This window comes from Hypanus sabinus, chromosome 9 (genome assembly GCF_030144855.1).
Source record: "Hypanus sabinus isolate sHypSab1 chromosome 9, sHypSab1.hap1, whole genome shotgun sequence".
Classification (NCBI taxonomy): Eukaryota; Metazoa; Chordata; class Chondrichthyes; order Myliobatiformes; family Dasyatidae; genus Hypanus; species Hypanus sabinus.
The window spans coordinates 108,471,260-108,495,163 of record NC_082714.1 but is presented as its reverse complement, the minus strand read 5'-3'; the positions used below and the strand labels follow the sequence as shown (position 1 = coordinate 108,495,163).

The window sequence follows — 23,904 nt, the reverse complement described above, 5'->3', positions numbered from 1 at the left end:
ATTTCTACTTTCTGCGAAGGCTGAGGAAAGTACATTTCCCATCCCCCATCCTTATCACATTCTACAGGGGTTGTATTGAGAGCATCCTGAGCAGCTGCATCACTGCCTGGTTCAGAAATTGCACCATCTCGGATCGCAAGACCCTGCAGCGGAAGTGAGGTCAGCTGAGAAGATCATCAGGGTCTCTCTACCCACCATTACAGACACTTCCACTACACGCTGCATACGCAAAGCAAACAGCATTATGAAGGACCCCACGCACCCCTCACACAAATTCTTCTCCCCTGCCACCTGGGAAAAGGCACCGAAGCATTCTGGCTCTCACGACCAGACTATGTAAGTTTCTTTCCCCAAGCTATCAGACTCCTCAATACCCAGAGCCTGGACTGACATGAACTTACTGCCCTCTACTGTGCCTACTGTCTTGTTTATTATTTATTGCAATACCTGCACTGTTTTGTGCACTTTATGCAGTTTGTGTAGTTTTTGTATTGTTTCATGTAGCACCATGGTCCAGAAAAATGTTGTCTTATTTTTACTGTGTACTGTACCAGCGGTTATGGTCGAAATGACAATAAAAAGTGACTTGACTTGATACAACAGAAAACAGAACCATGAAGTTCCACACATCTTACCAATTTCATTTTCTTCCCCTTTTTAGACTTGACTGCAAATTTATGATATTCTCTTCAACTACAACATACCTCAAAACATTCACATCAACAAGACAACTGGCTACAAAACTACACAGCTTCAATCCTTCATCAGAATTGTTATCAGTAAGCTGCATTCTTTTCACAATTGACTTTAACAATAAATCCACACCAACTTCCTATGCAAGTAGGTGAGAACTCTGCTGATTGCTTCCTGCTCTGAGTGAAACTGCGCTTTCATGTTACTCCTCCTGCAGATCTGTATGAAGCCTCCCATTCTCTTTCAAACCTTCTCAACAACCAATTCTCACCAAGCCTCTGAATTTGTCTGTTTCTAGTGAGGGGTTCTTCTATACAATGGACCCCGACCATTAACCAAGGACCCAGTCAGGAACCCCAGTTCTAGTTGCTCCTTTATGTTTTTTCACTCACACAAAGAGCTAGCAGACCTTATCAAATACTAAATACAAGACCACACAATTGCAAGTCTTGGTGGTTCTGGCATGAAGTGTAATCTCTGATTAGCTTCAGTTCCAAGTTAGGTGCTTAAAAGAACCGTTGCTATTTTCTGCAACCTGACTGTTGGAAATTATAGTAGATAGAAGTTCAGCACGGTGGCATTCAAGTCAAACACAACTAAATAAAGTGTGGACCTTGCCTCAAAAATGCTGAGAATTTCCATTCTATTGTTTTTTTTCAGATTTCCACCATCGCAGGATTTGGATTTTTGAAAGCCATTTTTTACCTCTGACATGGAGCAAACTAAACTTAAAAAAAAATGGCTTGAACTGTTCATCATATTGTAGTATTTTTAATCAAATATAACCAACTAAGAGTATTAATTGTTTACTATAGGCAAGTGGCCTTTTTTTTGTAAATATAGCCAGAGATCATAGACTTTCAAGGGAAGAAAACCTGAGGTCCATGAGCCAGTACCCAACAGAGGAACAGAGGTGGTGAGGATCAATAATTTTAAATTTCTGGGTGCTACTATCTCAGAGGACCTGTCCTGGATTCATCATGTAAACATAATTACAAAGAAAGCAGAACAGAGCCTCTACTTCCTCGGGAATCTGCAAAGATTCAGCATGTCATCAAAAGTCTTTGCAAACTTCTATCGATATGTGGTGTAAAGTGCTGGCTGGCTACATTACGGCCTGTAGGGGAACACCCTTTGTGCGGAATATCCTAAAAAGGTAAAGTGAAACTGATAAAACTCTCCCAACCATTGGAGAAAGCAGCATCCATTATCAAAGATCCTCACAACCCAGGCCATGCTCTTTTCTTGCTGCTGCCATCAGGTAGAAGGTACAGGTGCCTCAGGACTCGCACCACCAGGTTCAAGAACAGTTAAGGCTGATTTATACACGTGTATGGGCTACACCGTAGCCCTGATTTTTCACTTGTGCGTCACTCTACGCCATAGCGAGTACGCGTTGGTGTGTGCCAAAACGCTAGTTGGCGGTGGGGTCGCTACACCACTGTGTTGAGTTTCTTCATGAGAGACGTGGACAAGGAAATGCATTTCAAACATTTTTGCATGTCGGCAGGTAGATTTGAAGATTTGGTTCATCTATTTTGTATCGGTGTATGCAAGCCTACAATCATGGCAGAGAAGAAGCAACCGGAAATACGTAGGAGGAAATGCGATGCTACCAAGCAGACCATTCACACTTGTTGCGGTCTGCATTGCCACAATGTGTGAGTAACCTTTCTGGAGAGGTGCACATCACCCTACTGTGTAGGGTACAGCGTAGGATACGCGACACCTATGGCGCAGATGCAACACACAAGTATAAATCAGCCTTTACTACCCCTTAACCATCAGGCTCTTGAACAAAAAGGGGATAAGTACACTCATTTAAGGACTTGTTATTCATGCTCATTATTTATTGCTATTTTATATCTGCATTCACTCAGTTTGTTGTCCAGTGATTTCACTTACAGTTACTGTTCTACAGATTTGTTAAATATGCCTGCAGAAAAATAATCTGTATGTGGTGACTCTGATAAGAAATTTTACTTTGAACTTTCAGATACAACACAGAAACAGGCTTTTTGGCCCACCAAGTTCACACTAACCGTCAATCACCCATTCACACTAATCCTGTATTAATTCTAGTGTTTTATTCTCCCAACATTCTTATCAATTCTCCTCACATTCTACACATTAATGGGCAATTTGAAGTAGCCAATTAACCTAACAACCCATTTGTCTTTGGGATTTTGGAGGAAATGGAGACCTGGAGGCAACTCATGAGGTTACAGGGAGAATGTGCAAATTCCTCAGACAGCACTGGTGGTCAGGATTGCACCCTGTCTCTGGCTCTCAGAGACAGTGGCCTTGCTCGTGGATCACACAATGAAGCAGCAGCAGCAGCCATCATATTCACAGGATGTGTTGGTTTGCCTCAAGAATGGTTGTTTCTTTGAGACTGATGGTAATCCATTAAAACAAAAATCTCCATGCATTGTGCCTGCCCAGCAAACTTACAGTCCAGTCTAATCTATCCATAAATGGCATTTTTCTAAGCCTGCAAAGTGCCTTGGTTGTGCTGCAGTTTTTCACTGGCATGTGCTAAATGCACCCAACACCAAGCCATCATCAATTTATTTAATGAAATGCACAAGAGGATAGGCCTTGCATTCAACATCTACAAGACCAAGGTATTTAACAACCTGTCCCTGCTGTCACCCTGCCTTCCAACAATAAAAGTTCTGAGTCTCTGAGATCACTTCATGTGTCAGGATGATGATACTCACCACCTTTTTCAGGTGTCAGAACGGATTTTGGTTAGCTGAGTTTGAAGATCAAAACTTCAAACCTGCCTCACAACTCATCATCACCTACAAGGTAGTGATCCCTGCTCTCCTGCAAAATTTAGAACTACCTCAGAATCCTCCAAATAAACCAGGGGAATAGCTCATGGCCCTCTCTAGAGCAACCAACACCCCAGTCATCTCTTCTTTTGCATGCCCAGTATCAGACTCACTCTCCCAAGCTCCATCAAGGGAAAAGATTACACAGCTGAGAGGGGAGAAGATTCAAGGATGCACTCAAAGATCCCTCGGAGGGAGAAAAAAAGTGCAACATCTTTATTGATTTCTGGCAATCCCTGGCATACGAGCAGCAGCATGTGGGATGCCATTGAGAACATTAGGTTCAAGCATTGAGAGCATGATATAAATGGTACATCCATCTCACGAAGTACCCATCCATTTACCCCTTCAGATACATCCTACCCCATCTGTAGAATAGGATGCCGGTCTCACACTGGCCTCAGTCATCTCAGAACTCTCAAAATTAGAGAGGGATCAAATTACCCTTGATCCTAAAGTACCACCTAAGAACAAGGTTAAAGAATAGCTTCTGAACTAAAATTCTCCTAATTCAGAGCATGCTCAACATCTTGGTGTCAACTGCAATTAAAACCCTTGATTCATTTAAGCAATATTAGAGATTTGAACTAAATTTTAAAAAATACCCAAAAATCAAAGTATGCCAGCTGTAAAATCAATTTCTTTCCACATCATTCGACATACTGAACTAACCTGCAGTGCTGGTGCCTGACAAAGTGGTAGCCATCTTGTCAACTGTATTTTTTTTCTCTTGTTTCTGGCTTGATGGCCCTGAGATTTCTGTAAAAGAAAACAAAAATATTTATACAACTTGGTCCCTCCATTATGGTTAAAGACTTCACTTCTGTTGCAAGATACTCCTGCTTAACTTTTAATCTGTTCTGGAGAACATGGAGTAGGTTTAACAATGGGCCTGTACTGTTCTAAGATCAATCTAATCCTTCCCTGCCACATACATTAGTTCCCCATTTTTCTTTCACCCATGTGCCCAAGAGTCTCTTATATGTCCCTAATGTATCTGCCCCTACGAGTTTTTCGCACCTACCACTCTCTTTATATACAAAAAAAAAACCTGCCTCTGACTTCCCACTATACTTTCTTTTAATCACACTAAAATTATTCACTCTGTATTAGCCATTGCTGTCCTGGGAAAAAGGTGCTGGCAGTCCACTCTACCAATGTATTTTATCATCTAATACACCTTTATCAAGTCATCTTTCATCTTCCTTTGCTCCAGGAAGAAAATTCTCAGCTTGCTCAACCTTTCTTCATAATATATGCCCTCTAATTCATTACTTAAGTTATTGGCTCCATAGGTTTTCAGGTAAGTAGAATATTTTTTTCCCTCCATCCAGGGCTCTACAAGTACCAATTATCCACACTTCCCCACAAGTGATCATGTTTGAAAGTGCCGGTATGTGACACCCATACTTGGGTATAATCTCTGCTCAGTGGATGTAATTTCAAACCATTTAAGTGTTAGAGGACTGCATGACTTTTTCTTCCACACCGTGCCACATCCTAACTGCTGCTCCAGTTGATATCAACCAAACTGGCAGAGTTTTGGATATAAACTTGGAACCACTTCAGGTATGCACTGCTTAATGGGAAACATCTTATCCAAAGCCTCATGACTGATGTGGACAAAGAATTTCCATTGTCAAACCAGCTACCTTCATTAGGAAACATTCCCAGCACTTTGTTTTTCTGATATCACACTTTCTCACATCACTGCAAGTGTAATACGAGGAGGACCCACTGAGAAGACTGATGTGCATCACTGAACAAGATAATGTATAGGTGTCTGGGAGTGGGCCACAGTAAGTGCAAATAAGAAAATGAGAACAGCTGGGCAGAGAATGGAAGGCACTATCGGAAAGGAGCAGAATGGGCAAGACCAAATTTACACCACACCATATCAAGCCACTAATGGTGGTTAAACTGAATAACCACGGATTATCAGAACTGCTGAATGGTGCAAATGGTTTAGGGGCAGGTACAGAGGCAAGGGTGAACTGAGGAATGGGAAGGGCAGTGGAAAGAGTACAAAGGACAAAGTAGGAGCATTCAACAGCATTACCAAGTAACCCACCCTAGTACCCTAGGGATCACCACTGATCAAGAAACTTAATAGATTCTATGGCTGTGAGCAGTTTTGAGACCAGCTAAGTCTGATGCTTGTATTTCTCTGACATCACATTCTCCATGTAGGAAGCAAGCTGAGGTTCATACATGGCATCGTTTGTGACTTTCACAGGTCTGAGTTGTCCTGCTATAATTGAATTTATAAGGTTCATTCACTCATCTGAAGTAAACAAAGGAGTTTAAAATGGAACACTAACCAGTTATCTGCCAACTAACTTATCAGCAACTCACAAACTGACACTCACGCTCAGTAAACTCTGGGTTTCACTCTCCTTCAGTGGAAACTTAAATTCTTGCTCCATACACTGTCTCACTCTCCACATACTCATTTCCACATTAATTTATTATTGAAATTCTGCATTGCACTAACCAATGTTTTACATTGAGATCGTAATACTTAAGATCTAAGCCCAGACACATCTGGCAATGACTTCTCAAAAGAGCTGTACAATTACTATTCTTCTTGTAAACTATTTTGTACTTTAATTAACAAAATCTATATGCATTTTGTGGAAAAGCTGGGAAGCAAATTACTCCATCAATCAATGTCCTTGTGAAATAGCGTTAAATAATCAGCGATAAGTTTTATACAGTACCTTTGACAAGTCCAGCTTTAGAAACCTCATCATTGGCCTTGGACTTCTTAGCTTTCTGGGAAAGAATAATGAAATGACTACTTGTAAGAAATACAATTAATATATAAGCACAGAGAACTGAAGCCAACAAGACAACAAATGGAAAAGGCAAGGTTCTGCTTCTTCAGCTGTTGCAGTTAACATCATAGACCACACTGTCAATCTGAACCATGAACCCAGCTCAAACAATAGATCTCAGTATAGGCATTACAACCAGATAGTTCTGCCATCCCAGGTTACCCCAATCTATAACTAGAAAGGAGACTGGATCAACTAGGTATAGAGCCAGAGCTATACAGCACAAAAACAGATCCTTCAACCCAACTTGTCCATGCCAACAAAGATGCGAATATAAGCTGGTTCCATTTGTCCATGTTTGACCCATATCCCTCCAAATATTTCCTATCCATGTACCTATCCAAATCTTTTTTCCCCCCAAAAATGTTGTTCTTGCAACTGCTCAAACTGCTTTCTTTGGCAGCTTGTTCACCCTCTCTGTGAAAAAGTTGCCCCCTCAGGTCACTTTCAGTCTCCTATGCTCCAAGGAATAAACCCGTAGACTGCTCAGCCTCTTGAGTCCTAATAACACCTTCGTAAATCTTTTCTGCTGTTTTCAGTTTATTGGCATCTTTCCTATAACAGAATAATCAAAACTGAACACATTACTCCCAAGGGCAGTCTCACCAACGTCTTGTACTTAGCATCCCAGCTTAGATACTCAGTGCCCTGACTGATGAAGGCCAGCATGTCACAAGTCTTCTTAACCACTCTGTCTACCTGTGAAATCACTTGCAGGGAACAATGTACTTGTACTCCTAGATCCCTCTGTTCAACACACTCACTAGGGCCTTTGTTCATCATTAAAGTCCTACCTTGATTTGACTTCCCAAAATGCAACACCTTGTATTTATCTGCAATTAACTCCATTTGTCATTATTTACAGTACTTTCCCAGTTGCTCAAGATCCTGCTATAATTCCTGGTAACCAACTTAACTGTCTATGTTACTATCTGATAACTTGTTAACTATGCCTTGTTATCTACACCAATGATCTGAAATGAGAGTGTACAAACAACAATGGGCCCAGCACCAAACCCAGAAGTGCACTACCAGTCATGGGCTTCCAGTCCAAAACAAAATCTTCCATCATCTTGCAGCACCTCTTAAATTAAGGAATAACGTTAGCCACCTTCCAGTCTTTCATCACCTCACACAATGCTAAAAATGATACATGTATCTCACTCAGAGCCCTGAAAATTTCTTCACTAACTTCCCAGTATTCTACCAGGCTCCAAAAATTTACCCATCTTTTAGACATTTTAAGATGCCCAGTACCTCCCCAGCTGTTATGTGGACTATCCTTAATACATCCCGATTAGTTGTCACCAAGTTCCTTAGTCTCTTTCTCCATAATAAAAGCAGGAAAATATCCCATTGATGACTTTACTAGGTTCCAGCAGCTCTACACAGAGGCTCTTTTTGGTTTTTGAGAGGCCCCATTCACTCCCTGTGTACTCTTTTCCCTTAATATACTTGCAATATCCTGGTTAAAACTATTTCTACTGCTATGCTGTTGGGCATTATATTTTAGTCACTTTCTGTAGATGCAGTGTGTTCTGTACGCAAGTTTCATAATCTAGTGCTCTGATTTCAGCTGAGATAAGGATCCATTCGCCCAACTTAGAAAGGTTGTGTCAGCCAATTGGGTTTGTCTTGGTAACATTCTGCCCTGTAGGATGAGAGGGAAGATTTGAAAAAGCTGGGCAGCATCAGGTTTCTGAAGGACAGCAGCCTGGTTTGGGGTCTTTTGTTAGGAGCTATGGAGAAGAGGACAAGTGTAGAAGTTTGGACAATCCACCTCATGCCCCTGATTACTGTCTTCACAATTGGCACCATCAGCTTAATCTATTCTGATATACAATGGGATAACCCTCCCCTTTATCTTTTGCTATTGAAAAACAGATATACAAAGTAACCTTATCCCTATCTAAGCATCAGTTTGTTGATAAGCATATTATTTGTTCTTAACCCATTTAACCACAGATCCTTCCTTTTACAGTTTTAAGTTGAACCCCATGGCTCACTGTACTATTAAAGTTTTTAAATTTAAAACATACTGATATAGCCAAGGCTGCTCCAGAATGAATAGTCTTCCAAGCTCTGTCCCAATAATCTCTGTCTACCCTGATAACTAATGCTGCCTTTTCCACAGTTACTTTCACTTTGCAGTTTCTAACCTGATTTAGAATTAGTTGATGTTCATAAACAATGAACTGTCTTCATAAGCATCAAACACCCCTTACATGCTATCCTTCATTCATAATGCCGGCCGTATGCTCCTGAGGTTCCACTGCTCCCTGAACAACTATCATGTTAAGGAACAATTCTCTACTCCTCATGTTCCCTTCATCAGTGGCTGTGGTGCAGAGCATCTACAAAATGCAATTCCTCACACAGCCTCTCTCAAAACTCTGAGCTCTACTATCAAAAGGACATGGGTAGAAAATGATGAGAACCACTTCCTGCAGGTTCCCCTCTCAGTTGAACACCATTCTGAATTAGAAATATATCAGCTCCTTCATTGTTGATGAGCTTCTCCATTGTCCACAGTACCCCCACTGTATGAGTACGTACGCATTGGATTTCATGAATTTGAGTGCATACATATGCATGTATGACTATGTTTTCAGCACAAGTCCATTTGCATTAGTGTATTGTGAAGTGATTGCGTATGTGTACATGCACGTCAATATGTACTTGTTTTTGTGTCTTTCTGAGATGTGAGCATGAATACTTGTGCTTTTTTGTATTATGTAGAAGTCCACTTGACTTAATTACGTGACTACGTCACGTGATGACATAGGGTCGAGACGTTGGGAATCCAGCTCCCTCGTAAAAAGTAATGAAATAAGGCTTAAATGAAGAAGTGTTAACAAATACCTACTAGAAACTATTTATAAGCAACTCAGGATTATTTTTTGATATGGCTCCTAAACTGAGACACAAGAAAGCTACTACTTCGAAGACTGCGCAAATCAGCGGGGAAAAAGGCCTAACCGTCTTGGTGAAGCCTCGGACTCAAGTTGGATTTTCCCCTGGCAAAGTGCATGGCACTTCTGAAGATGCGGGACAAGAAGTTGCGGCAATGGCGGCGGTCTCTAAGAAGAAACGGCAAGAACAACACATGCGCGAAAGTATGCATGAACAGATATTAACAAAACTACAAATCCCAACTAAGACTGGCAGTGAATCGGAAGTAGAATCAGACTCTTTGGAAAATTCAGAGGAAGAAGAAAAGAGGAGATTAAAGGAGATAAAAGATATCCTGATATATATGACGAACGAATTAAAAGCTATAAGAACAGATATAAGAAGGATGCAGAATACACTCAATAATGTGGTGGAAAAACAAAAGAAGATGGATAATAAAGATAAAGAGATGGAAGTAAAAGTTGAAGAAAACACTGAAAGAATAGTTAAGATAGAAGACAATAATCTTGCCTGGACAACAGAAAGAAAACGGATGTTGGAAAAAATAGATGCGCTTGAAAAATCTAGTAGATGAAATAATATCAAAATTGTTGGTCTTATGGAAGGTACAGAGGGAGAAAATCCAATAAAATTCTTTCAAGAATGGATTCCAAAATTTTGGAAATGAAAGGAGGAAGCCAAGTAATTGAAATTGAAAGAGCACACAGAGCTTTAAGACCAAGCCCTCAACAAGATCAAAATCCAAGATCAATTTTGATAAAATGCTTAAGGTACCAAGATAAAGAAATGATCCTGAAGGCAGCTACTCAAGGTGCTAAAAAGAGAAATGGGCAATTGATAATAGAAGGGAAAAGAGTTTCTTTTTATCCAGACATAAGTTACGATCTTCTGAAGACGCGGAAGGAATTTAATCCAGTGAAAAAATCTTTATGGGAAAAGGGCTATTTATTGAGCTACCCAGCAAAATTGATAATTTTCCTGGATAACGAAGAAAGAAGGTTTTTCGTTGACTACCGGAAAGCGGAGAAATTTGTACAAGAATTACCTGATGTCCACGAAGAGGAGTAAAGAATTATAGAAATGAAATGGACTAATGATGAAGATTGAAAAAGGTTGGACTTGATGGACATTTATAAGAAAAAAAAATAGTCAAGGAGTATTAATTGGGAGTAGAGACATTAATTATTTTCTTTTTTTTTCTTCATTAATAGATTTTCTTTTTTTTTTGCTTTTGCGAGGGAGCTGGAGGAGCTCCTGATCGATGGCTGTGAGTTTCATGTGTACAATCATGGCGATTGCCATGACCCGTAAAATGGGGGGGGGGGGTAATGTTGTGTTCTTTTTATCCGCAACATTAGTGGGGGGTATTTTTTTTTCTTATATATTAGTTATCTTTCTTCTATTTTTCTTCTTTTTTGCCTGGATGGTTGGGGAGAGACTCATAGCAACATGGAGAATTTTAAAGAGTTCCCAAGATATTATGAATGATTAGTTTACTTAATTTTTTAAGTTTTAATGTTAATGGAATTAATGGACCTGTGAAAAGAAAAGGAGTTTTAACATATATTAAGAAAATGAAAGTAGATATAGTTTTTTTTTTACAAGAAACACATTTAACAGAAACAGAACTAAAGAGAGATTGGGTTGGAAATGTCTTTGCAGCTTCATTTAATTCAAAATCGAGAGGAGTTGCAATTTTGGTTAATAAATCTCTACCAATTAAAATACAAAATGTAATAATTGATCCTGTGGGGAGATATGTGATTATACATTGTTAAATTTTTTCAGAATTATGGACTTTTATGAACATTTATGCACCAAATGAAAATGATGCAAAATTCATACAAGAAGTTTCTTTGAACTTGGCTGATGCACATGATAAAATATTAATAGGTGGAGATTTTAATTTTTGTTTAGATTAGAATTTTTGGATAGATCAACTAAAGTTGCTACAAAATCAAAAGTAATAAAACTAACTTTATCATTAATGAAAGATTTAAATCTGATTGATATATGGAGAAAAATTAATCCAAGAGAAAGAGATTATTCATGATAGAGTGAAAAGTGTGGAATATAAAGCAAGAATATTATCAGATCATTCCCCCTTGATAATGACAATGATAATGATGGATAAGGAGGAATCAATCTATAGATGGAGATTTAATTCAATTTTATTAAAACATCAAGATTTTTGTGATTTTATGAAAAAACAAATTCAATTTTTTTGGATATAAATTTACATTCAGTTGAGGATAAAATTGTATTATGGGAAGCGATGAAAGCTTCCCATAATAAGGGTCAGATTATAAGTTATACATCTAAAATTAAGAAGGAATACAGCAGAAATAGATCAATTGGAAAAAGATATCATAAAGTTAGAAAAAGAATCTCAAAGAGATACGACAGAAGAAAAACAAAGACAACTTGTTAATAAAAAACTACAATATAATACACTCCAGACATATCATACAGAAAAAGTAATTATGAGAACTAAACAGAAATATTACGGATTAGGTGAAAGATCACATAAAATTCTTGCTTGGCAGATGAAAACAGAACAGGCTTCTAAAACAATAAATGCAATTAGAACAAGTGTAAATAAGGTTACTTATAAACCTTTAGAAATTAATGAAACTTAAAAAAATTTATACTGAACTATATCAATCAGAATCACAAAATAAGATTGCTGAGATAGATAAATTTCTATCATAAATAACCCTTCCAAAATTAAATTCGGAAGAACAGAAAGGATTAGATATGCCCTTGACATTAAAAGAGGTTGAAGAAGCTTTAGGATCACTTCAGAGTAATAAATCCCCAGGAGAAGATGGTTTTCCTCCTGAATTTTATAAAAAATTTAAAGATTTATTAATTCCTCCTTTTATGGAATTAATATACCAAGTGGAAAGAATGTATAAACTCCCACAATCTTTTTTAACAGCGATCATAACTGTAAAAAAAAGATAGAGATCCTTTAAAACCAACATCATATAGGCCCATTTCTTTGTTGAATACAGATTATAAAATAATACCAAAAATGTTATCTAATAGAATATCTAAATATTTACCAAAATTAATACATATGGATCAAACAGGTTTTATTAAAAACAGACAATCAATGGATAATATAACCCAGTTACTCAGTATAATTCATTTGGCATAAAAAAGAGAGGAAATGAGTGTGGCAGTTGCTTTGGATGCAGAAAAAGCATTTGATAGATTGGAATGGGATTTTTTATTTAAGGTATTGGAAAAATATGAGTTAGGAAAATCTTTTATACAATGGATTAAAACCTTAAATACTAATCCTCAAGCTAAAGTAGTTACAAATGGTCAGATTTCAACACCATTTTGCTTAACGAGGTCAACTAGCCCATTATCACCCGCTTTATTTGTATTGGCAATAGAACCATTAGCTGAATTAATTAGAACAGATTCAGACATTGGGGGCTTTAGAGTTAATCAAGAAGAATATAAAATTAATTTATTTGCTGATGATGTTTTGATTTATTTAACAAACCCACTGCAATCTTTGCAAAGATTATATTTTAGATTGGAAAAATATGGGAAAGTATCAGGGTATAAAGTAAATTGGGATAAAAGTGAAATTTTGCCCCTTACTAAAGGAAATTATAATCAATGTTGATTAGTAACTCAATTTCGATGGTCAATAAATGGGATAAAATATTTAGGTATTAGAGTTGATAATGATGTAAAAAATTTATATAAACAAAATTATTTGCCATTATTAAAAAAAATAAAAGAGGATCTTGATAAATGGATGACGTTACCAATAACATTAATAGGTAGAGTTAATGCTGTAAAAATGAATATATTTCTTAGATTGCAATATTTATTTCAAACTTTACCAATACAATTACCTCAGAAGTTTTTTCAGGAACTGAATAAATATGTAAGGACATTTCTTTGGAAAGGAAAGATGTCAAGAATATCATTGGAAAAATTGACATGTAAATTTGATTTAGGAGGGTTACAACTTCCAAATTTTAAGAATTAATATAAAGCAAATCGACTTAGATTTATTGCGTCTTTTTCTGATGAAGAAAAACCAGCATGGATTAGAATAGAATTAGGTAAGATAGGAGAAAACATACCAGAAGATTTTATATATAAATGGGAATCCAAATGGATTCAGGAAAAAAAAGAATCTCCTATATTAAGACACTTGATTGATTTATGGAATAAGGTAAGTATGGACGATGAGATAAAGAAATCTTTACTAGCAAAAAGAACTTTAATTCAAAATAGGCTTATTCCTTTTACAATGGATAATAAACTTTTACATAATTGGTTCCAAAAGGGGGTTAAATATATAGGTGATGGTTTTGAAGGAGGTATATTGATGTTGTTTGATCAATTAAAAAATAAATATAAAATATCAAATAATACTCTTTTTTGTTATTTTCAATTAAAAGCTTATTTACGAGAAAAGCTGGGTCAAACAATGTTGATGGCAAAACCTAGTGAAATAGAAATATTAATTCAGAAAGTAAAAATTAAAAAAATTATATCTTGTATGTATAATTTGATTCAAAAACAGACAATTAAATTAGGAATTCATAAATCAAGACAAAAATGGGAATCTGATTTGAATGTTAAAATTGATGGAAAAAATTGGTCAAGATTATGTTCTGATAGTATGAGAAATACAGTAAATGTTAGACTAGATTAATACAATATAATTTTTTACATCAATTATATATAACACCACAGAAAATAAATAGATTAAATTTAAATATGTCTGACCAATGTTTTCGACGTAGTCGAGAAATTAGTACTTTTTTACATTCTACTTGGTCTTGTTTTAAAATTCAACCATTTTGGATAAATCTAAGACTTTTATTGGAACAAATTACTGCAGTACAACTCCCACATAGTCCAGTATTATTTTTATTAGGAGACATTGAAGGGACAATACCGAAACTTAAATTGAATAAATATCAGAAAAAATTTATAAAAATTGCATTGGCAGTAGCCAGAAAAGTTATCACAGTTACTTGGAAATCTGATTTATATTTAACTATGGATCGTTGGAATAATGAAATACATAGTTGTATCCCACTTGAAAAAATTACATGCAATCTAAGAAATGAATATGATATATTTTTGAAAATTTGGCTCCCATACCTACAAAAGATAGGATTAAGTACATAGGTCCTTTGAAGATAAAATTATAAAGTAATTCGGGAAAGTAAAAATAAATATTAAAATTATTTTGAACTCCATGGAGCATGTGGGGATCCTCCGATATCCAGGCAATCTTTCTCTTCTTTTTCTTTTTTTTTCTTTAGATAAGGGTTAAGGGGTGGGAGGGTTAAGGGGAGGGGGGAGGGTTAATATTATTTTTCTTACTACTTTATTATCACATTTATTCTTGTAGTTTTCTAAAATTTAATAAATAAATAATTAAAAATGATTATTTAGCAATACTGTGTGGAAAAGGCCCTTCCAGCCCTTCGAGACATGCCACCCTGGCAACCCAATTAACCCTAACCTCATCACAGGACAATTTACAACGACAAATTAACCTACCTTGTACATCTTTGGACTGTGGGAGGAAACTGGAGCACCCAGGGAAAGCCCATGCATTCCACTGGGAGGATGTACAGAAACTCCTTACAGAACAATGCCAGAATTGAACTCCAAACTCCACAACTCCCCGAGCTGTATAGTGCGGTGCTATTGTGGCGCCTGTGCGTATGCGTAATTATATTTGAGTGAGTGTGATTGTGTTGTCTCTGACAGCATGTACACAAATTGGACTTATGAGTTTGTGTGTAACAGTAATATACAAAAGGTGACTTCTCCATAGATATATTTGAACATTGGATCCTACCATATGGAAGTGTGTATTTCAGCAAACTGTAGTTTGTATACTCTACCCTGGGAAGGTAAATAAAGACTGGGTGAGAAGCAGATTCCAAAAGTCCAAGGGTATTACTGAGTTCCTATTAGCTGAGAACTGCAGCAAACTGACTAACATTAGTTGAATCAACTAATATGTGACAGCAGTACTTGGAATGTATGTACTGAGAAAAGATTAGAGTTCTGTGACCTTTTTAGTTTTGTCCACTTTTTAAATAATTCAATTATGTTCATTTTAAAGGAAAGCCATGAAAATCACTGCATCCTGATTTCATTAGAAACAGCAATCATATTTAAATGTTTCATTCAAAATTATTTATAGCTTGATGATTAATTTAAAATTGAAACCCAAGTCAATTAAATGAGAAAAAGCAACTTTAAGTAGGTGACTTCATAGCTCTCCCAATATCTCTCATTCAGAAGCTGACTGACTTATTTCATTATTATCATTACCTTGACAAAATGGCCTGGCCAGTTGCAGCCATTGCAAAACACTGGTCAAGACATCAGCTTCACAGCCCATAATTGTCTTAATGTTCTAAGGTTTTTGTCTTTTACTAGCTTACTTTTTCCAGCTTGGCTACATGTCTTCTTTCCTCCATTCGCCTTTGAAGATCTGCCATTTCCTCTTTACTCCCATTCAGTACAATCACATCATCTTCTTTGAAGGATTCCCCACACTGGAGCACAAAATGAAATATTAACTGTACATAACAAATATACATTTCCATCACTAAACCAGTATCAGAATAATGCCCATACAGTCCTATTAGTCAAGTGAAAAAGAATGAAAACATAAACTTGCATTACTTCAAGCATGTAAATATTAAACAAATCTGTCCACCATAAATTAAATCAGTTGTGCACTTAATTGGGATCAAATTTCCTAATGCCCACGAGCAGTTTTCTCCCACACAGTCAGACAGACGAACTGTCACTGGGAAAAATGGAATAATCTAGTTGCGAACAGCCATTTCCAGATTCCTACGGCAATCAAGCATACACAGTCAAGGCTGGACAGGATTAGTGTGTCAACAAACACCATGGTCTATTTCAGCCCTCACATGCCTTTGCTGATTACATTTATTTGTTCTTGTTCAAAATACACATGAAGAAATATCCTTAAATTTTCAACAGATTAAGTTTCTTAGAGACTGAGATTTTGCTTGCAAGGCCTTTCACATGTTTATTTGAAGAGGGACGTATTCACAAATCATTTCCATCAATGTACAAAATAAAAATGATAGGATTGAAAAGAAACAAATGTATGTGAGAAATTGCAAATAAGGCATGGACAGGTAAAACACATCACATTTTTCAAGAGCAGGCTGCATTGCAAGCTTGGAAGAAGTGCCTTTTCCAATTCAATTATTAACTAATGTACATTTGTCTTTTAAATTTGAGCTTAATCCGCTTGAGATTCATAAAACAGCAAAATGACCTGGAACTCACTTAAAAGTTTATTAATAATAAACTGTGTAAAATGCACTAAACTAAATTATAGAAATACAAACACTACAAATAACATCCTACATAAAACTAAAGACTATACAAGTAAAAGTAGAACTTAATCTGACTGTTTGAAATGGATCTCATAAGTTTTGCTGCTACACCATAGTTTGTTCCAGCCAATCAGTTGAAAGAGCATGTCATGAGACCGCAGAAATTAATGCACTGCAGCCTGCTTTATAGACTATCACCAACCACCTTTCTGACAAATTCGCATTTCCTGTGCTGAAATGTTAAGCATTCAGTTCTTGCAGCAATGACTTCAACTGCTTCAGAACTGCTTCATTTCACACTACTCCAGGGCAAGGTAAGATTTAAAATTTCTTTCAACTCAATATTTAAAATCACAGTTGTCTTCAGAAATGTGGGACTATGACTCATTTTGATGAGAAAATGAGCAAACCAAAATTTTGTATGATAGAAAGCATGAAAAATAACGTAAATTTATATCTAAGCCTGCGCAAAAAGAATAAAGAAAATATGATGAAAAATAGGAAGCGATCTGTGATGAGTCATAGGAAGGGATTGGCCAGGCTAGCTCTTTATTCTTGGAATGTAGGAAGATTAGTGTCAACCTTACAGAAGTGCTTAAATTATGAGCAGCATAAATAAGGTGGATGGTAACAGTCTCTTCCCTAGTGTGGGGGAGTCCAAAACTAGGGGACATATTTTTAGGGTGAGAGGGAAAAGATTTAAAAGGGAGAAATTTTTCCCCCATGCAGAGAGTGGTGAGCATATCCAACGAGCTGCCAGAGGAAGTGGTTGAGGTAAGTACAGTGGTATAACTTAAGAATCAAGGAGGTACATAGAAGGGCAGGGCTTAGAAGGTCATGGGCTGAGCTGGCTGGGTACTGTGGTCGACTTGGACTGGTTGGGCTGAAGGGCTTGTGTCTGTGCTGTATTTCTCTATGACTTTAACTGAATTTGATACAAAAACAAAATTGTTACTAGTACAAAACCAAACCAGATCTTATCAGTGATTAGAGTTCAGTGTCAATCAAAGCAATGAAACATTGGGAAGATTACCAAAGTAAAACTAAATAGGCTTCAGAAAACCAAACTACATTCCTCTAATCATAAACAGTTCAAATGCAATTAATTTCCACTTACTTCTGCAGATGAGAACATAGGGACTTAAAATTTGGATTTCTATGAAACTCATTGTGAACAAGCGTTATTTACTAGATAGATACTTTATTCATCCCCAAGGGGAAATTCAACATTTTTCCAGTGTCCCATACACTTATTGTAGTAAAACTAATTACATACAGTATTTAACTCAGTATAAATATGATATGCATCTAAAATCACCCTCCCAAAAAGCATTAATAAATAGCTTTTAAAAAGTTCTTAAATAATTTACTAAAGTGCATTGAGTGGTAACTTAAGCTCAGTCCTAACCCCGGCACTTAACATGTCTTGCCCCTGGTGGTTGAATTGTAGAGCCGAATGGCGCTGGGGAGTAATGATCTCTTCATCCTGTCTGAGGAGTATTGCACTGACAGCAACCTGCCGCTGAAGCTGCTTCTGTCTCTGGATGGTGCTGTGCAGAGGATGTTCAGGGTTTTCCATGATTATGCAGTAAATTTTGGTCATTGCAAGTAATAACCTTTCTGGAGAACTTGAAATTTATCTTATCCAGGGATCATTATCTTTTAAAAACTTTTTTGGTATTTATGGAACACAATCTCACTAAGCTCTCCAGAAAGGGAAGAAACTGAAATCGGGCCTGTGGTATTCAGAGGCAGCAACACCAATGTGCTGCCCTAAGGTGCTATAAGAAACCACAGAAGAGCAACACAACATCTTTGTACTGAGCACTTTGTAAAATTTAGCTTTCAGTGACCTTGAGCCTCATCTTCAGTTCCCATCAGTGTGAAGAAAGCATAAACTAGAAATAGACCAGTGGAGTAAATCTGACCTCACTATCTAAGAAAAATGCAAAGGAATTGTTAGTATAACATCAGTAGTGCAAAAATGCTGGAATCTAGCATTTAAAATCACAATCTTAAAATGGGAGATCCTGAGATCTCCCTAGCCCTACACAGCTCTGGAACATCTGGACAGTAGAGACACCTGCAGCAGACTATTCTTTATTGACACACGCAAAATGATAGAGGAACTCAGCAGGCCAGGCAGTATCTATAGAAAAAAGTGCAGTTGACATTTTTGGCAGAGACCCTCCGGCAGGAACTTCAACTGTATTCCCCCCCCCCCCCCACATAGATGCTGCCTGTCTTGCTGAGTTCCTCTATCATTTTGCGTGTGTTGCTCAGATTTCGGTTTTTCTTTAACGACTACAGCTCTGCCTTCAATACTCTAATTCCAAGCAAACACATTATTAAACTGCAGATTGTGGGAGTCAATGTCTCCCTCTGCAACTGGATCTGTGACTTCCTAACCAATAGTCTGCAATCAAAGGATAGGCAGCAACATCTCCAAACATAATTAATCCAAATACTGGTACTCCAGAAAGTTGGATCTTCAGCCCTTTAATTCAGATTCAGAATCCCTGTACACAGGACTGCATAACCAGATTCTGCTCTACATCCATCTACAAGTTTGCAGTGGACCATATTTCAAATAATGATGACCTGGAGTACAGGAAGGAGATAAAGAGCTTAATGATGGTGTCAGTGGAATAACCTTTCAATGTCAGCAAATCAAAAGATCTTGTTATTAACTTCAAGAAGGGGAGCAGCGTATATGCTCATGCCTATATCAATGGTGTTGAGGTTGTAAGGGTTGAGAGTGAAGTTCTTAGGAGCGAACATTACCAACAGCCTGACCTGGTCCATGCAAATAGATGTCTCTTCTTCTTCAGGAGCCTGAAGACATTTTACATGTTCTCGAACTTTGCCAATTTTTATGGATGTACCACAGAAAGAATCCTTGGTTTGCTGTGTACATGACCACAATAGGCTATAGAAGATTGTGGGCATATCACAAAAACCAGTCTCTTTTCTATGAATTCTGTCTCTACTTCTCACTGAATCACAATCCTCTCTTCTCCCCTCTTCAATAGGGCAAAAGATACAAAAGCCTGAAAGCATGTACCACCAGTCTCCAGGACAGTTTCTACCCTGCTGTTATAAGACTATTAAATAGTTTCCTAGTATAATGAAATGGACTCGACCTCACAATCTACCTTGTTATGAGCTTGCACCTTGTTTATCTGCACTCACCTTCTCTGTAGCTGTTGCACTTTATTCTGCATTGTTATGGTTTTACCTTATCCTATCTCAATAATAGCCTGATCAGTATAAATAATATGCAAGAGAAGCTTTTTACTGTATCTTGATACATGTGACAATAATAAACCAATTCCAATGAAACTTAAATTCCTACTGGACTCAAGACGGTGAATGCAGGGATGATATTCCCATTTGCAAAGTAAGCTAGAACTAGCCGTTACAATTTCAGAATAAGGAGTAGCTATTTTTTAAGCAGTCCTCACTCAGAATGTTTTGTGGCTAAGTTTTCAGATGACACCAAGATAGGTGGAGGAGCAGGAAATGTTGAAGAAACGGAAAGGCTGCAGGGAAACTTAGTCAGTTTAGGAGAGTGGGCAAAGAAATGGCAGATGAGATACAATGTTGAGAAATGTACATTTTGGAAGAAGAAACAATCGGGCAGATTATTATTTAGATGGGGAGAAAATTCAAAAATCAGGAGTGCAAAGGGACTTGGGGGTCCTAGTGCAGGATACCCTAAAGGTTAACCACTAGGTTGGATCGGCAGTAAGGAAAGCGAATGCTATGTTGGCATTCATTTCAAGAGGAATAATGTATAAGAGTAAGGAGGTGTTGATGAGGCTCTATGGGGCACTGGTGAGACCCCATTTGGAAATACTGTGTGCAATTTTGGTCCCCTATCTTAGAAAGGATGGGCTGATATTGGAGAGAGTTCAGAGAAGATTCACTAGGATGATTCCTGGAATGCAGGGACTAACATATGAGGAGCGTTTATTGGCTCTTGGATTGTATTCATTAGAGTATAGAAGAATGAGAGAGGATCTCATAGAAGCATTTCGAATGTTGAAAGGGTTGGATAGAGTAGATGTGGAAAGGCTGTTTCTCTTAGTGGGTGAGTCCAGGACAAGAGGCCACTGTCTTAGAATTCTTGTAGTTTAAAACATTTAAAACAGAGATGAGGAGAAATTTTTTTAGCCAGAGGGTTGTGGATTTATGGCATTCGTTGCCACATACAGCTGTGGAGGCCCAATCATTGAAGGCTTTTAAGGAAGAGATTGACAGTTATCTGATTAGTCAGGTTATCAAAGGATATGAGACAAAAGAACGGAAATTGGAACTAGACGGGAGAATAGTTTAGCTCATGGTGGAGTAGCGGAGCAGGCTGGATGGGCCGAATGGCCTACTTCTGCTCCTTTGTCTTGTGATCTTGTGAATGTTGAATCTTCAAAATTCCATACATAACAATTGAACCTCTACAGCTGTCTGGTGTGTTTTCATAACATAATCAAAAGATGTCAAACTACAAGAATTGCAGAATCGGTGCACATAAATAGAGTTACACATCTTGATGAAAAGCAGAGCAGCTTGAAGGGTCAGCTGGCCTCTTCCTGTTTATGATCTTATGTAGAGCATAAATCCCCTCTTATAAAGATGCAATACATCAATAAAATAATTAATGGCTGGATAAAATTCAACAGGCTTATTAAATGTTATGTGAATTGAGGAAATTGAAAGAAAGGAGCTTCAGCTAAGAATTTTACTGAGAACATTGGGCATAGTAAACAAAATCTGTAAACCTGGATACTGCACTTGATGGAAGAACAATGACTTCAGGATTTAATTTCTACCAAATGATTTTATATATCTTTTCTTTTTCCAATATTTTTCTTAAGTTTCATATATACAAATACAGAATTCATAAGGATACTTATTATAAATCAAAATAAGATAGCACAAAATGCACTAAACATAAATCATACTGATACAATCATGGTATCTCATATTGATGATCAATCAAATAAAATAAATTGAATGATGAAATAAAATAGTATGGTTAATTATAAAAAAAATTTACATCCCTTAACAAAACAAAGCTGTTTGGTAAAAAAAAACGAGAGAAAAAAAAGAGTACTTTACCATGTAGTGTTTTATAATAGCCCAGATCTATATTTTAATAACAATTCAAAGATCTTTAAAATAGTTCAGAAAGGGTCCCTAATAACATTTGAAAATATTGGTTAGAATCAGAAATCAAACAATTAATCTTCTCTAGATTTAAACGTGGTAGGTACATAGGGCTTAGAAAAATAGAGGGCTTGTGCTAGGGAAATTCTGGGCAGTCTCTAGAGTAGGTTACATGGTCAGCACAACTTTGTGTGTCAAAGGGCCTGTAATGAGCTGTAAATTTCTATGTTCTATGACATAACATCACATAACCATTGAGCAAGTGTGGGGGGGGGGGGGGGGGCAACCTCCTTCCACTCAAGAAAGATCGCCCTCCTAGCCATAAGAGAAATAAAAGCCAGTACCCGCAAATGAGAAGGCTCCAAAATTATAACTCTTTCCTCAACAGTAACAAATAAGACAGTCTAAGGATTGGGCTTAAAACTAACTTTAAAAAGTACAGAAAAAGTTTGGAATACATCTTGCCAATATTTTTCAAGGCTTGAGCATGACCAAAACATATGAATTAATGACGCCTCTCCATTATTACACCTGTCACAGTAAGGAGATATATATGCAATATAACGAAAGAGCTTGTCTTTAGACATATGAGCCCTATGTACTACTTTAAATTATAGGAGGGAATGATGAGCACATAATGATGAAGAATTAACCATTTTAAAAATAACTCTCCAGGGCTCATCAGATAATGAAGTCTATAAATCCTTTACCCTTTATCCTTTTTTAAAAAAATTTATCTAAAGGAGCCATTCTCAATCTCAACAACAGACCATAAATATAAGATATTGAGCCATTTTCAAAAGGTTTCAAATTAAAAGATACATCTATTATGTTCTTATCTGGCCTAGTAGGAAATATATGTAGTTTAGATCTTAAAAAATCTCTAATCTGCACATATCGAAAAAAAGTGGGTATTTGATAGGTTATAGTTCACTGAAAGCTGCTCAAAAGAAGAAAGATCCCCTCCAACAAACAGATCCTGAAATTGTTTAATGCCTAACCTATCCCAGTCTCTAAAAAACAGATCGGTCGTAGATGGTTTAAAAACAATTTTTTTAAACCATCTATGATTTTATATTTTTTAGCATTAACAGATCAGAAGATCTATTCTGGGACCAACATGAAAGTGCCATCACAAAGAAGGTATGACAGCACCCCTACAGTCTTAGAGGTTGGCATATATTTGGAATGTCATCAATAACTTTGACAAACTTCTCAATGCACTGTGGAGAATTTCCTACCTGGTTGCATCATGGCCTGATATGGAAACACCAACGTCCAGGAATGTTAAAAAACTACAGATTGCGGTAGATACAGCTGAGTTCATCACAGGGAAAGCCCTCCTCACCACTTACATTTACATGAAGTGCTGCTACAAAATGTAGCATCCATCAAAGATCTGCACCATCCTGGCCATGCTCTCTTCTCACTACCTCTATCGGGCAGATGGTACAGAAACGTTGGGCCCCACACTACCAGGTTCTGGAACAATTATCACCCTACAATCATCAGGCTCCTCAACTGGTGTGGAGATCTTTTCACAACTCTGATCTAATTCTATGGCCTAAAAACTGACTTTCAAGGATTCTTTACAATTCGCATACATTACAACTCATGTTCTCTGCATTCCCGCCCATCCCACAATGTCTTCTTTTGCACATTGTTTGTCAGTCTTTGTTTATGTATAGTTATTGCATTTCATTTTATCCCTGTAAATGCCTAAAAGAAAATGAATCAAATAGTAGTAGAATCTCAAGGTTGTGAGCTAAAAGTTATGTCAGCACAGGAGATGAGGCAACATTTATGGGATCTCCAGTACAATCTTTGCTGATTTGATAAAAAAAATCACATTTCACTGTACACTTCAATGCACATGTGACAAAAAAGTTAAGCTTTGAATATGGTAACATATGCATATTTTGATAATACATTTACTTCGAAATTTGGTTTGTGGAGTATATTTCGAGTACCTTCAGAGAAAAAATATTAATGCTGTAGGCTTTGTGAATTTTCTCATTGTTAAAATAATGTAAGATTCAGTATATTGCCACATTGTTGGATAAAACC

The 23,904-nt window shown here is 37.0% G+C and overlaps 2 protein-coding genes across 2 annotated transcripts in view; one reads left to right on the top strand and one right to left on the bottom strand.

The window, feature by feature from the left end:
- Positions 1-23,904, bottom strand: part of rtf2 (replication termination factor 2) — a 59,610-nt gene that overhangs the window by 4,231 nt on the left and 31,475 nt on the right. The window contains exons 6-8 of the mRNA XM_059980392.1: positions 15,736-15,849; positions 6,254-6,308; positions 4,206-4,292 (exon numbers count right to left, since the gene is read on the bottom strand). Of these exons, the coding sequence (XP_059836375.1) occupies positions 4,206-4,292; positions 6,254-6,308; positions 15,736-15,849 (256 nt within the window). The remainder of the gene's footprint in view (positions 1-4,205; positions 4,293-6,253; positions 6,309-15,735; positions 15,850-23,904) is intronic.
- The window catches only part of LOC132399713 (beta-1,3-galactosyl-O-glycosyl-glycoprotein beta-1,6-N-acetylglucosaminyltransferase 7-like), a 32,133-nt gene continuing 25,032 nt past the window's right edge, over positions 16,804-23,904 (top strand). The window contains exon 1 of the mRNA XM_059980391.1: positions 16,804-16,985. The gene's annotated coding sequence lies outside the window, so the exon portion shown is untranslated. The remainder of the gene's footprint in view (positions 16,986-23,904) is intronic.